At 39.9% G+C, this 14,462-nt stretch overlaps 1 protein-coding gene across 1 annotated transcript; it reads left to right on the top strand.

The window, feature by feature from the left end:
• The first annotated feature begins 8,173 nt into the window (after positions 1 to 8,173).
• Positions 8,174 to 10,198, top strand: LOC103699644 (uncharacterized). Its single transcript, XM_039132638.3, has 2 exons — positions 8,174 to 8,439; positions 9,802 to 10,198. Exons 1-2 carry the CDS (start codon positions 8,259 to 8,261, stop codon positions 9,963 to 9,965), a joined length of 345 nt encoding a protein of 114 aa, XP_038988566.2. The 5' UTR covers positions 8,174 to 8,258; the 3' UTR covers positions 9,966 to 10,198.
• Positions 10,199 to 14,462: the final 4,264 nt, after the last annotated feature.

Raw genomic sequence — 14,462 nt, 5'->3', positions numbered from 1 at the left:
AATCTGTAAATTATTTGTTGTCTCATTATCTTATTATAGGTTGTAGCCGCGAGCAAAAAATTTTGCTCAAGTTTGGCCCGTTTTGCAATTAAATGGAGCTCGAGCCATTTTATTTAATTCCTACTTGAAAAAGAGCTATCCAGGAATAGCTTATATAAGGAATCTAATGAAACGTTTGTATTTTTCCAGACTTTCACTTATATATTTTGGACTTATTTTTTTAATTATATTTCACTTTATAGTTAAAATATACTCTACTATTTTATAAATTACATTAATTTATAATAAATAAATATAAAAAATTAATATACATTATTTTAGAGAAAGTAAGTAATTTGGATATTATATTTTCTGCTAAATTTAGTCGAGCTTAAATGAGAGAAATCTTGCTTTAGTTCAATTCACTTGCTGCCCAAGTAAACCAAACTCAAGCCAAATTTCAAGCCAAACTATATAAAAATTTACTACTTAGGAGTAGTACTTAGCATTGTAAATCAAGTTGGACAGATGGATATGATTATATCACAATAAACATTGATGGATATGAATGTGTATTTGGTAAATAAGCTTTTGATTTTAATTTGTGTTCTCTTTTTGCCTTTTAGAAGAGATACAATTACAATATTTGATATATTTTTGAAATTTTGATAATTATTCATGGCCAATGATCTTGCCGAATTACTCAATGAACAATTCATTTGTTTTATGAAATCATGATTGGAAAATTCTCAAAAAGTTTTGAATATTCAGATTTATGCCTTTTTCTCAAAAAAAAAATATCTTGGGACTTGTATCATTTTCGTATTATTGGTACAAATAAAAAAAAGAAAATGCAAGTATAGATTCATGTAAATCTTCAATTTACTAGCATCTAAAACATAGTCAAACAGATTTTCATAAAATTGTATGCTTTTTATTTTTGCTAGAGCTCTCACTTTTGCTATCTATGATTTTGATATCTCCATGTTATTCCTGCATTGCTCATTTTAAATCATTTGAATCAAAATTATTAACATAATAACATCAATCAAGTGCCTCACAGTTCAACAATGGTTCTTTGCGAGCATCAAATTCAAGCTGGGCAACGGGTAGGAAATTGCCTTCTGGGAGATCAATGGCTTCTGGAGAAAACACTTGAAAGAGATCTTCCCAACCATCTATGCTATAACCTCAAGACCAAATGCAACAGTTACAGAAGCCCTTGGCTCTTCAGAGATTCAGATAGGCCTCACTACAATCCCAAACTAGAGAGGCCTGGTAGAACTGCAACACCTCTCGGACCTCTCAAAAGAAACAAACCTCACAGAAGAGGAAGATGGTATTGAATGAAAAATGGGGGAGTAACACAGTCTTCACTGTCAGAAATGGCTACAAGATTTTACAGCCATGGAAGCATCATATCAAGCTTTTCACTAATAAACTGGAGGATGCCACTCCCAGAAAAAATAAAACTATTTAACTGGTTGGCGTTCAACAACATAGTTTCAGAAAGCTAACTGTGGAGGCCCTTTGGACCTTGTGGAGAGGTGAAAGATTTAAAGGAAGAATCAACAACTGCGCGCATGGGATTGCATGGTGCATGGCAGTTACTTGCTGGTGTATATGGAACGAAAGAAACGATCAGAATCTTCAGGCGCGAAGCAACCTCGCCATGGCGGATTGTAGATAAAGTAATCTCCCTAATACAGAGTCGGACGTCCAGATACGGAGGGAAACTCAAGCCGAGCATCAGCTTGTTGATCCAAAACAGGAGTGACATAGTGAAGTGGAAAACGGAAGAGCAAGCACCGATTCTTCAGAAGTCTTTCTAATAATGCGAAATAGTAAATAAGCTTGTGTTTAGCATCACCTTCACTTTTTTATTTAAAAATAAAAAATAAACAAATTATTTATATATTTTTGTTTAAGTTTTGAAGAATATATACATGTTTGTTATAGAAAATTATTTTTAATTTTATAGACATTAAGAAAAACAATTTGTCTTCCAGTATTTCTTAGTAATAGTAGTGGTGGCATTGATACTGATGGTGATGGTGGTTATGGTAGCCGTAATTGCGGTAATAGTGGTGATCAGGGGCGGCCCAAGCCTTAGGCAACCTAGGCGGTTGCCCAAGGCCCCGGCTCGAGAGAAGGCCCCCGCGCGACGGCATCCTAGGCTCTAGCCTCCCAGCTCCCGCAGCCCCGCTCGGCCGCCTCCCAGCTCCCGCTCGGCCGCTCCTAGCTACTAGCTAGCTACAGTGTCAGAGCCTCAGAGGGTAAGGCCGCAGGAGCCAACGGCTACCTCGACAAGACGCGGGTGCTCCACTGTCCACTCCTCCTCTCTGGCTCTCTTTAAAATCCTCATCCTACTCCACTCCTCCTCCACTCCTCAATCCTCTTCTGCTCTGAGTCTCTGACAGCTCTGTTCGACTGTTCCGTGAAGCCGTGAAGGCGTGACTGCCTGCCGCCTGGCCCTGGGTCGTCTACTCGTCTCCTCCTCGTCTCCCCCCGCGCGGCCGCGCCTCCGCCAGTCCGCCTCCCCGCCTCCTTGGGCCCCGGCATCCCGTGACCGTCCCCGCGACCCCGGCGCCCCGCCTCCTCGGCATCCAGGCGGTCCCGCCGCCCGCGACCTCCTCGCCTCCCTCCCGCCTCTCGAGCCCCCGGCTCCCGTGAGGCCGTGACCCCATCGGCCCGTCCGGCTCAATCCAGTGAGTCGGCGAGGTCGTCTCCTCCGCCTGAGCGCCTCCCAGTCCCCGGACGGCCGGACCCCGCCTGTGACACCGTCAGGCCGTCAGTCCGTCACTCCCGTGGCCGTGAGCCGTGAGCCCGTGACCTCCTCCGCTCCTCGCCCAACCCCGGCCCCGGCTCCTGTGAGGCGTGACTCGTGAGGCCGTGACGGCAGACGGCGTGACCTCCTCGGCCCTCGCCTCCCTCCCCGGCCCCGGCTCCCGTTGTCCCGTGACCCCGGCGGGCTCGGCCATCCCCTCAGCCCTGAGCCCTCACGTCCGTGTCACGGTTTCAGTTGTCACTGAGAGACTGAGTCTGTCAGTCTGTGACAGTGACTCAGTGGGTAGTGGGCCTAGTGGCACTGTAGCACAACATATGGTGTGATCCTTCTAACCCTCTTTTTGTTGTTTGATTATATTTTCAACATCCAGTGTCTAATTTTCCTAATTTTGTTGCAATTTCTATAATTTTGTTACAAATTTTCTCTTCTTTTTTTTCTTTTTTATATTTTAATTTGTTTGTAGTAATTATCTTAATTGCTTTGTTTGGTAATATAATTTTATATTCAAATGTCTAATAGAAAATATGAATGTGGATATGAAAAACTTAAAAAAAAAAAGAAAAAGGCCTCATTTAGTGAGTTCGCCCTAGGCATCTCAAAAAGCTAGACGGATTATTTTTAAATAAATTTTTAAAGTATTTTATACTTATTAAAAATTTATTATTATTATTATTATTTAAAAAAAGGCCTCATTTAGTGAGTTCGCCCTAGGCCCCCAAATGCATTGGGCCGCCCCTGGTGGTGATGGTGGTATAAATGCATAGGTAGCAATGGCAATAGGGCTAGAAATAGGTTTAGACTAGATCGAAGCTCATCAAGCCGAGTTGACTCTATCTGGCCTTGAGCCTAACTCGAGAAGGTCTCATTGAATTTTATGTCAAGTTTAGGTTAATACTTAGTCCAAGCAGAGTTTGATCTAAAGTTCGGACTCAACTCCAATCTTGGCGCCCGAACTTGAAACCCTAAGCCAAAATCAAGTATCCAGACTAAAGTTTTGCGGTACCTATCCTATCATGCTTGAGCATGGTGGAGGTCAAAGACATGGATTCAAATAAGACCCACCGTATGCATGCACAAATCTCTCTCTCTCTCTCTCTCTCGCTCTCTCTCTCTCTCTTCTCTTCTCCCGTCAAGCCTCACCCTCGCTTCCTCCCATAGCAAGATGTTAGCCTCGTCCTCCCAACCTCCATGATGACCCCTCCATCGTTAGATCCTCTTCCCACACCCTCCTCATACATTGCTGTTGTTGCCGCCAAATCCTCTCTCTCACCCACTTCTCCACCCCCCCACCATGAATGCCCAATCCTCCTCAGCCTTTTTTTTTTTTTTTATCATTATTGAAGAATGATCTCTCTCTCCCCCACCCCTTCCCTTGCCTTCTCCCCTCCATATTCGACTCACTCGGGCTGAACTTCGACTCACTCGGGCTTAAGCTTGACTCAAAGCTAGAAATGTTTGTTTAGGCTAGGCTTGGACAAAAAAGTGGTTCGACCCGATATAGCTCATTTTTAGCCCTAAATTGTAACGATGGCAGTAATGGGGGCAATGTGGTAACCCTATCAATAAAGATGTTAGTGATCTTGCAAGTAGCAAGATAAGAGTTAGTGGTGGTGGCAAATATATCAAGGACATGGAAAGAGATTTTTGCTTAAAAAACTTGAACTCTAAATTCTTAAAAGCATGGATAAGAATTTTCTTGCTTGTATTTTTTTTTTAAGCTTATAATAAAAATTTAAAAGCAGAAAAAGGTGTCACCTTATTTTTTTTTCCAAGAGTTTTCTTACTTTTATTTTTAGAGAAAGAAAGCAGAAAATATGTGATGCCAAATAGGTTTTAAATGTGTAACATTTTATTGAATAAATCTTCATGATGGTCGTTAGTGGGAAGTAGAGGTGGGCAACGGGCCGTGCCGGGCCGGCCCGGCCCAGGCCCCCCGGGCCCAAAGACTAAACGCATAAGCGGGCCGTGCCTGGCACGGCCCGTCCAGCACGGAAGGCCAGCCCGGCCCGGCCCCAGGCCCCTCTATTGGTGGGCCGGGCCGGGCACGGCACGCCACGGGCCGTGCCAGGCACGGCCCGTAACGGGCGCAAACGGGCCGTGCCAGGCACGGCCCGCAACGTCTCCAAACGGGCCGTGCCTGGCACGGCCTGTAACGGCTCCAGACGGGCCGTGCCAGGCACGGCCCGTCTGGAGAGGGGGGAGAAAAATAGCCGTTTCCAACGGCTATTTTCGTAAAAATGACCCCCAACAGTCCAATAACAGCTGAATTGAGGGGTATTTTGGGAAAAAAAAATTTTGGGCTTCTATAAATAGCCCATTCCTCCCTCATTCTCACCACACCAAACCTCTCATTCTCTCCTTCTCTACTGCTATTATTTCTCTCTTCTAAAGTGCTCTTCTAGCAATTTAATTTTTAGTTTGTTCAAGTGCTACACAAGAGGAGGTTTCTATTGAGAAGAGAAGGTCGCTTCTGTTGAGAGCACAAGAGGAAGCTCGGAATCTCGGCTCTGCCTCTGCCCTCCGACCCTCTACTCAATTCCTCCTTGCGGTTAGTTTTTATTTTTTGAATTAATCATAGATATGTCATCTTTTGAGGAAAGTCAGTTTGGCATTCCTGTTTCTGAGGGAGAAGAAACTAATCTCAACCCCCTGTTCCTAGTTCCTCTAGAACTGGTGAACCGAGTGAAGGTCAAACCTCTTCTCGTAAGAGGACTAGTACTGTATGGAATGAATTTGATAGAGTTATGGTTGAGGGAGTCTGGAAAGCTAAATGTAAAAAATGTGCCAAACTTTATAGTTGTAGTAGTAGTGGGGGAACAGGGCATTTAAAAAGACATCAAGAGAGTCATAGGATGCATGATTCTCATGCTCAAACTCAAAGTACCCTTAATATACAAGGGGGATTACTTGTAGGTAATTTTGCATATAATCATGAAAATCAAAGAAAAGCACTTGTAAAATGGATAGTTAAGGATGAATTACCTTTTAGTTTATGTGAATCTTTTAATTTTGAAGAATATGTTCAATTAAACCTACAACCTGCTTACAAAAGAACTAGTAGGCGTACATTTAGAAGAGTAGCTATGACCAATTTTTTAGCAATGAAACAAAATTTAATTGAAACACTTTCTACTTTAAATGTAAAAATTTCATTAACTTCTGATATTTGGTCAGCATCTGTAGGTAGTAATTGTTTTATTGCCATTACTGCTCATTATATTGATAATGATTGGCAATTAAATAAACGTATTCTTGCTTTTCGTGCTTTTGATTTTCCACATTCTGGGCAACAAATTTCAAATATAATTTATCAAACTGCATGTTCATATAATATTAATGATAAAATTATGTCTATTACTTTTGATAATGCATCTAATAATAATTCTGCTGTTGTATTATTAAAAGACTCATTGCATCCCATATTAGATGGAAATTTACTGCATATTAGATGTGCATGTCATATCTTAAATCTTTCTGTTCAAGCTGGCATGGGCATGATTCAAGATGTGATTTCAAAAATTAGAAATGCAATTTCTTTTATTCATGCTTCTAGATCAAGACTTCAAGAATTTAAGGAATTATGCATAAATCATGGTAAACATTTTAAAAAATTTAAACTTGATGTAATTACTCGTTGGAACTCCACATATAGCATGATACATGATGCATACCCATATAAAAATTTATTAAGTGCATATATTAATGATCGTGGATTAGGATTTACATTGACTGAAACTGATTGGAATAAAGGAAAAATTTTGGAAGATTTTTTGCTTAGTTTTTATAATGCTACCAATGTTCTTTCTGGTATTTATTACCCTACTTCATGTTCATTTTTACAACAAGCATATATAATTAGTCAAAAATTTGCAGAACATAGATATGATGATGTTTTAATGCCTATTATTGACCTAATGGAATCTAAATGGAATGAGTATTGGGACAGGATATGTCCTATGCATAACTTAGCTGCTGTATTTGATCCTAGAGTTAAATTAAATGGCGTGCTAATTTTACTTGATGCATACTCTGAAAATATGAATCAAGATGCTGAATCTGCTAAAGATGAGGTAAAAAAACTTCTTTATGATATTTATGCTATATATGATGAAAAAATTCGTGGATCTAGAACACAAATACAAACCTCTATTTCTCCTTCTAGTAGTTCTCGTTCGTCATCTATTTTTTCATTCATTGCACAGAGAAGACACACACATGCTTCAAGTTCCTCTTCATCTTTAAGTAGTGAACTAGAATTTTATTTACGAAATGATCTTCATTCTGCATATGATGAAAATCAAATAGAGAATCTAGATGTATTATCTTGGTGGAAGAGTATTAGAAATCAATATCCTGTTATGTCTGCAATTGCACGCGATATTTTAGCTGTGCCGATGTCCACGGTAGCATCGGAATCCGCTTTTAGTGCAGGTCGGCGTGTTCTTGACGAAAAGAGAAGTAGGATGACGGGCGAAACGGTGGAGATGCTTCTCTGCTTCAAGGATTGGCTGGATGCTGAGGCAAGACTTCAAGATAAAGGTGGACATAATACAACATCCTCTGATGATGATGATACAAACACTACTGAAGACTGAAGACTGAAGACTGAAGAGTGAATACTGATTCACTGAATCACTGATGATTAGTAAGATTTCTTAATTTTTTATAATTGTACATTTTTATTGTATTCTGGAGGTCAGACCAAGGTCCAAACCTCGGCCCTTTCTTAGTTTCTTATTGTATTCTAGAGGTCAGACCAAGGTCCAAAACTCCCTTCATGTACCATTTTGATTTAAATTAATAAACTGGTAGGGGTCTATGCCAAACCCCCCACCATTAAGGTGGCTTTATATTCATAAATCATAAATTCTTAGTGTTCAATATTTATTAATTTATTAAAAAAAATTATGAAGCATTAATTTTTATCGGGCCGAGCCGGGCCCAGGCCCGGACCGTGCCAGGCCCGCGTGCCAGCCCGGCCCAGGCCCTTATGGGCCGTGCCGTGCTGGCCCGCGGGCCGTGCCGTGCTTGGCCCGCGGGCCTAGACCGGGCCGTGCCGGCCCAGGCCCGAAGCGGGCCGTGCCAGGCACGGCCCGCTGGCCAGGACCCTCTAGCCCAGCACGGCCCTCTCAAAGGGGCCGTGCCAGGCACGGCCCGGCACTGTAGCTGGCGGGCCGTGCCAGGCACGGCCCGCTTCGTGCCGTGCCATGCTGGCAGTGCCCATCTCTAGTGGGAAGCATCTGGCAATCTAAAATAAAGTAAAATATTAGATCATGAAAAAAAATCCATGGCCATCCACAACCCTTCCTTCTGGTTTCACCTGCCGAAACGAATCAGGTGATCTGAACCGTAGGATCATTACACAACAAACCCGGTTGAATCAGACCATCCGACGACATAAAGAGCCATCCTACGGGTTTCTTCTCGCAAACCCTAGATCCCAAAGATCTCTCACCGGCGCTCGAAGAGAGCGAAAGAGAGAGCTCGAGGGATGGCGAAGTCGCTGCGGTCCAAGAGGAAGAAGAGGCTCAGGACGCTAAGGAGGGAGATCGCCGAGCCCTTCTACGACAAGAAGGAGGCCGCCAAGCTCGCCGCCCAGGAGGCCGCCCTCGGCGCCCCCAAGCTTCCCGTCCGCGGCCCCCCCGCCGCCGCGGAGCCCTCCACTGCCATGGGTGAGCGATCCCTCTCCCTCTCCCTCTCTTTTTCTTCGTTGGCTCATATCTTTCTGAATTTAGAATTCCTCTCGTCGATTCCATGGCTGTTGGGCTTCAATGTCTTACGATGAGCTATTTGCTTAACCCTAATAGTGAAGACTTCTGAGCTCAGGCGACAGCAGTAACATCCATATCCCCAATTTGATTAAGTTTAACAAAGATTTGGAACTACGTTTGACAAATAGTTATAAAAACTGAATATTTATTGTTAAATATTGTTGAAGGATGGTCTGTTAACAAGGACTTGATCGAATTAATTATGAAAAAAGAAAAGTTTTTTTCGAGCAACTAGCAGAGATATAGAATTAGTAGGAAGCCGTTCATGGCAAAGCAAAGATTTTGAGGTCAATGTGTTGAGTTACATAATTGGGAAGTATGGAGTAAGAAATTAGCACGTTCGAGGAAGCATAGAGAACCGTAGGAAAGTTGGAATCTTTGGACATGTACAATAGGCTTGGATGAGATCACGAATGACAACGAAAAAGATGGGTAAAAAACAAAGAAGACTTGGATGCGATCATGAAAACCAAATACAAATTACTTACTGCCTTCTTGATTGTGCTAGTGGTTGGTGGTAGGTAATATGAGAGCACAAGTATTAGTTGTGACAAAATTGTATTAAGAGGTAGTCCAAAAAAACTCCTAAGCCTTGTGCTTAGTCCTTTGTATGCTTGCAGCTCCTTAATGAACTAGGTGAAGCTTGTCTCTCCTTTTGCCAATATGTGAGCATATCCTGTATAGTGTATCTCATGAAGGTTGATTCTTCCAACAGGGAATAGTTGAAGGCTACCATGAATATTCTGTCCATGACAAACAATAAGAACAGGTGAACAACTACAGGGGATCTATGTCTGAGAATGTGACAGTTTAAATTTGAATATCTTGAAATTTGATCGACTCTAACATTTAGATGGTCTGGGTATTCAAGTATTTTTTTTGAAGGCTGAACAATTACTAGTGTCAATATGGGAGTGCCCCTTTCTGCTAGTTGGGTTTGTGTGTACCCTTATCTGATTTGGAGGCTGAGATTGGCCTTTCAACCTAGCTCTAGCTGCATTTGGGCTCACACAAATTTTTCCTTTTCACTAGTTTGTATTCAGCGATCACCTTCAAAACTAAGTTAGATGGAAAACTGCGCTAATATTACCTCTAATAAGAATACCTGTGCTTCTCTCTCTCTCTCTCTCTCTCTCTCTCTCTCTATAATATATATATATATATATATATATATATATATATATATATTATGGAGTCTTTTATAGTTTCATACTTCATCAATCGTTTGTTTTTGATGTACCTTTTTCCATTGTTTCTGGACAGATGTGGAAATGGCTGTTGGAGGAAGTTCTCAAGGTGATCAGTCCAAATCACTCTTGAAGCCTGTTGGTGGTATAAGTAAGAATAAGATAAAGAAGAAATTAAAACTGAAGAAAGGGAAGAAACATGGTAAAGGGAAAGGAAAGATCAGGAAACGCAATATATAAGTGGAACTTCTGGTGGTGAAAGGGGAATCCTTTATTATGTGCTTAGTGATTTTTGGTTCATCTGTTAATGTAGTGATCCTTTTATTAGCCTTGGGGAGCAAAGGCAGTGCTTTTCTAAATACCATTTCAGTGAACTTGAGTAATGAGTACCCATGTTGAAGTAGACTTCCTATTGCATTTTTCAGTTTATTGTAGCTTTGTTTTCGGTCATTCAGATGCTTTCTTTTCTTTCATTTCATTTTTTCCCCTCTCCTTGGTTTGTTTTCTTTGTACCACTTCTACTGATTAGATAGATATATGCTATGCCTGTGATTGATGTATGAGGCAGTGATAGCCTGTAAGGAAGGAGGGCAGAAGACTTAGACAATCAGGTTCAGTCAATTGGGTTCGGCTCATGCAGTATCTACTCGGTTGCGAGGTATGCTGCATGCAAATGTTAATGGCTGTCTTGATTCTAGGGTTATGTAATTGTGCCACCTTATTGGAGAGAAAAAGGGCAAAGATGGCATCAAGGAGGCGGTAACCTCCAATTAGGCGACCCTTTTCTGTTACCTAACAAAAAAATATGGGCACTCTCACACACTATATCAGCCATGATTGAAAGCTGAAACCTATCCTATGCTTTAGAACCCTCATTGCATATTGTAACAATTCCATTAGCCAATACACTTTCCAACAACTGAGTTCCCTACATAGTAGCACTCGGCCTTAAGTTTAGGCCAAACTAGGTCTGAAATCCCTTAATATGTTGTCTATTTCTTAGTTTGCAAGATCCAACTTCCACCGAACTAATCAAATCTTAGTGAAAAGTGGTTTGGTGCAACTGAATCCTTGCAAAAGGTAATGAATCGTGGGAGAAAATGAAGTATTTAAGTGACATAATTGCTGCATCTAATTTACACTCATAATATACTGTGAGGTGTTCAGCTACAGCAAACAATTTGTTGATCGCAGCTGTTGGTGACTTGATTACCTGCCTTGCATGCTAAATTCTCAAAACATAAGGGATGCCTGCATTAGTCTGCATTGTAATTAAACATAGTTTATATGATTCAATTAACTAGGCAAGAATAAGTTGATGTTAGTAGAAGTGGTGTATGATAGCTTTAAACCTGCCCCTCATGCAACAGCCAACTTTTTCTAGATCCATCCAGTTAGGTCCTGCTAATGATCAAGCAAAAAGAAAAAAGAAAAAAAAAACTTTGCATTTGATTAGGACGGAGCATCTGTATTTTATGGTTTGGTATATGTACTGGTTCTGGTGCTGACAGAGAAAAAGAACTTGTGCTATAAGAGAAAAAAGTGGAAAAAAGAGAATGTCATGGGAGCTTTAGATTCCATAATTGCTTCTAATCTTTTGTCCATCGATGATAATGCTGGTATGTTTCCTGTTGTATTAAAGCAGCTGTCGGGTTTCTCAGATTCTAGCTACATGTGTTACCGTCCTATGTTTTTATCTCCATTTTTATGATATATTAGTTTCAGATCACTGTGTATCAATCTGTTGCCATCGAAAGTCAATTTGACCGAGGTGCTGAGTTAACTGAGTTGCTGGAGGGCCCGGCAATTGACTATTCAGATTGTAGAAGTCAGTAGAAGATTGCGATGTACCTCTACAGCGGCAAAGTAGTTGTTAATATGCTCGGGGAGCAATGGCTCTAGTCAGTCGTTCTCAAGATGGAGTTGGGAAGAGAAGACCGTGTTGGCTCAGAAAATAATGTGGGATCTTTAATGGGCACCAAAGCGACGAAGCTTGATGGCAGTCAAGTTAGACCAAGATAGAGAACTTAGGCCTCCAGAGTCATCCTAGGATCCATCCAATTCACATTCTGTGAAAATTAAAACTCTTCAGCGCCTGCCTTTGGAAATTCCACCTGATCCTGTCATCTCTATATTCAATTTAACTGCCATCAAACTTCGGTGCCCGCTGAAAATCTCACATTATTTCTTAAGCCAACATGACGTTGTGTATTAGTATTTTATTGATTTTAGCTCGATGATGCTGCGGCAACTTCTAGAGTATCAATGGCGAACAACCTTGCTGATAACTAGAATAGTTGTCTATAAAATTAATTAGGTATCAGATCTTGAATGGAAAATCAAATGCGTCATAATCTAGTGGATAAAATAATAAACTGAGCCTTAAAGTCGAACAGATGCTGCCTCCACCAAAGAATCGATTCTCTTCGGTTCTCTTTTACTAATTTACAGACTGTATGTTCCAGTAGAGCATTGCTTAAAGAAAGAAATAAATATACACACAATCTCCATAAAATATATACAAGTCTACTACATTGTTCTTCTTTAGTGGAACAATTTGCTAGCTCTTGCATCTATGAACTATGAACCAGTCCTCTCAGCAAGATTAGCAATTATTATATATTCATATTTGGGATTGCATCCGTATGCGCTGGGATGGTACTTAAGAAATAGTAGCATTTTGTTTGACCTAGTGGGTGGATTAATCAAAAGAAAAGCTAAAGTATTAATTTATTACCTGCTTCTGCCATCCTTTTGGTGAGCCTGGATAACTTTATAATTATGTTTATATTATATTCGCACCAACTGGTTTGTCTTCTCTCATCCCATTTATCTTGATCATATGATCCGATGAGAAATTAATCAGAGTGACCAAGATCATGGTTTAAATAACACCACTATGAGTCATTATAATTACTCATACGATTACCATTATTTGTATGATCAACCCTTGGATTTCTTCTTCTTCTTCTTTTTTTGAAATAGCACTAACTTCTTTCTTGATATCTTAATTTTAGTGTTTGAGGCAAAGGCAACATAGGGCATGCCCTCGATCTTCTTTGACAGGCAGAAAGGAAATCTATGAAGCAAGATAATCTTGATTTCCAGCGGTCGACTGTTCTCTATCGTAACCTGGCAGCAAGGCGGATGTTTATCTGAAATTTGAAATTTGAATTGTAAAATTTGAATGATGTTTAATTTTTGTAATGAGGGATTTTTAAATTTCAAAATTGAATTTCTTTTACTATGTTGGATGGAAGCAGGGTTTTTTTTTTTTTTTTTTCTCTTTCCTCCTTTTGTATTCTTTTTATTTTAACAAATTAGGGTGGGTTTTCCCTCCCTTTTCATCAAAAAAATGAAATATAGTATAGCACTACCTAATATAATGGCCAGGACCATCATTTTGAACTATTATCTCTATATGCTATAAGATAACAAATACAAAAACAATACTTTTATAATGATTTATATAATGGCTGCCGCAATTGAGCATCAGCCATTATCTAACACAAGGGAACATTTGCAACTATTTTTCATGGCTATTATATTTTTTTTGTTTTGGAGAAAAAACATTATAATATCACAACAAAGTAACTATCCATAGCTAAAATATGTGGAAAAGAAGTATATATGTGGTTTAAGTTATCAAAACACCTCAGGCCACACACGCAACGAGTTTTGAGATTCGTAAGCAGCTCTACATGATCGGCTTTCAAATCATATTATTTAGATTTTCGAATCTCAAAAGCTGGAAGTGAAGATTTAGTTTCAACCTTGTAAAGGAGGTTAGTATTAAATTTCTCATACTAATCAAATGCAGAACTGGTTATGCCGATCCCATCAATGACATTTGAAAAGACAACTTCCCATTTTCCAATTAGTTTTGAGATTCGTAAGCAGCTCTACATGATTGGCTTTCAAATCATGTTATATAGATTTTGGAATCTTAAAGGTTGGAAGTAAAGATTTAGTTTTGACCTTGTAAAGAAAGGAGGTTAGTATTAAATTTCTCGTACTAATCAAATACAAGGACAGGTTGAGCCGATCCCATCGATAACATTTAAAAAGACGACTTCCCATTTCTCAATTAGTTTTTATATTTGTAAGCAGCTCTACATGATTAGCTTTCAAATCATGTTATATAGGGTTTTGAATCTCAAAGGTTGAAAGTAAAGATTTAGTTTCGCCCTTGTAAAGGAAGGAGGTTAATATTAAATTTCTCGTACTAATCAAATGCAGGGAGACGTTGTGCCAATCCCATTGATGTCATTTAAAAAGACGACTTTCCATTTCCCAATTAGTTTTTAGATTCTTAAGCAGCTCTACATGATCGACTTTGAAATCATGTTATATAGATTTTCGAATCTCAAAGGTTGGAAGTGAAGATTTAGTTTCGACCATGTAAAGAAAAGAGGTTAGTATTAAATTTTTCACACTAATCAAATGCAAGGACAGGTTGAGCCGATCCCATCGATGACGATTAAAAAAATGACTTCCTATTTTCCAATTAGTTTTGAGATTCGTAAGTAGCTTTACATGATCGACATTCAAATCATGTTATATAGAGTTTCGAATTTCAAAAAGCTAGAAGTAAAGATTTAGTTTCGATCTTGTAAGGGATGGAGGTTAGTATTAAATTTCTCATATTAATCAAATGCAGGGACAGGTTGTGCCGATCTCATCGATGACATTTAAAAGGACGACTTCCCATTTTCTGATTAGTTTTTTTATTTTCAG

The sequence above is a fragment of the Phoenix dactylifera genome, chromosome 14 (assembly GCF_051530095.1).
Source record: "Phoenix dactylifera cultivar Ajwa chromosome 14, Ajwa_hap1_PhDact_Kaust_v1.1, whole genome shotgun sequence".
Lineage (NCBI taxonomy): Eukaryota > Viridiplantae > Streptophyta > Magnoliopsida > Arecales > Arecaceae > Phoenix > Phoenix dactylifera.
This window is presented reverse-complemented; position numbering and strand designations above follow the sequence as displayed.

What these genes read in the sequence shown, in the direction of transcription:
- LOC103699644 (XM_039132638.3), top strand. Translation starts at nt 8,259, where the DNA reads ATGGCGAAGTCGCTGCGGTCCAAGAGGAAGAAGAGGCTCAGGACGCTA. An exon ending in GGAGCCCTCCACTGCCATGG is followed by an intron (nt 8,440 to 9,801) that starts GTGAGCGATCCC and finishes GTTTCTGGACAG; the next exon opens with ATGTGGAAATGGCTGTTGGA.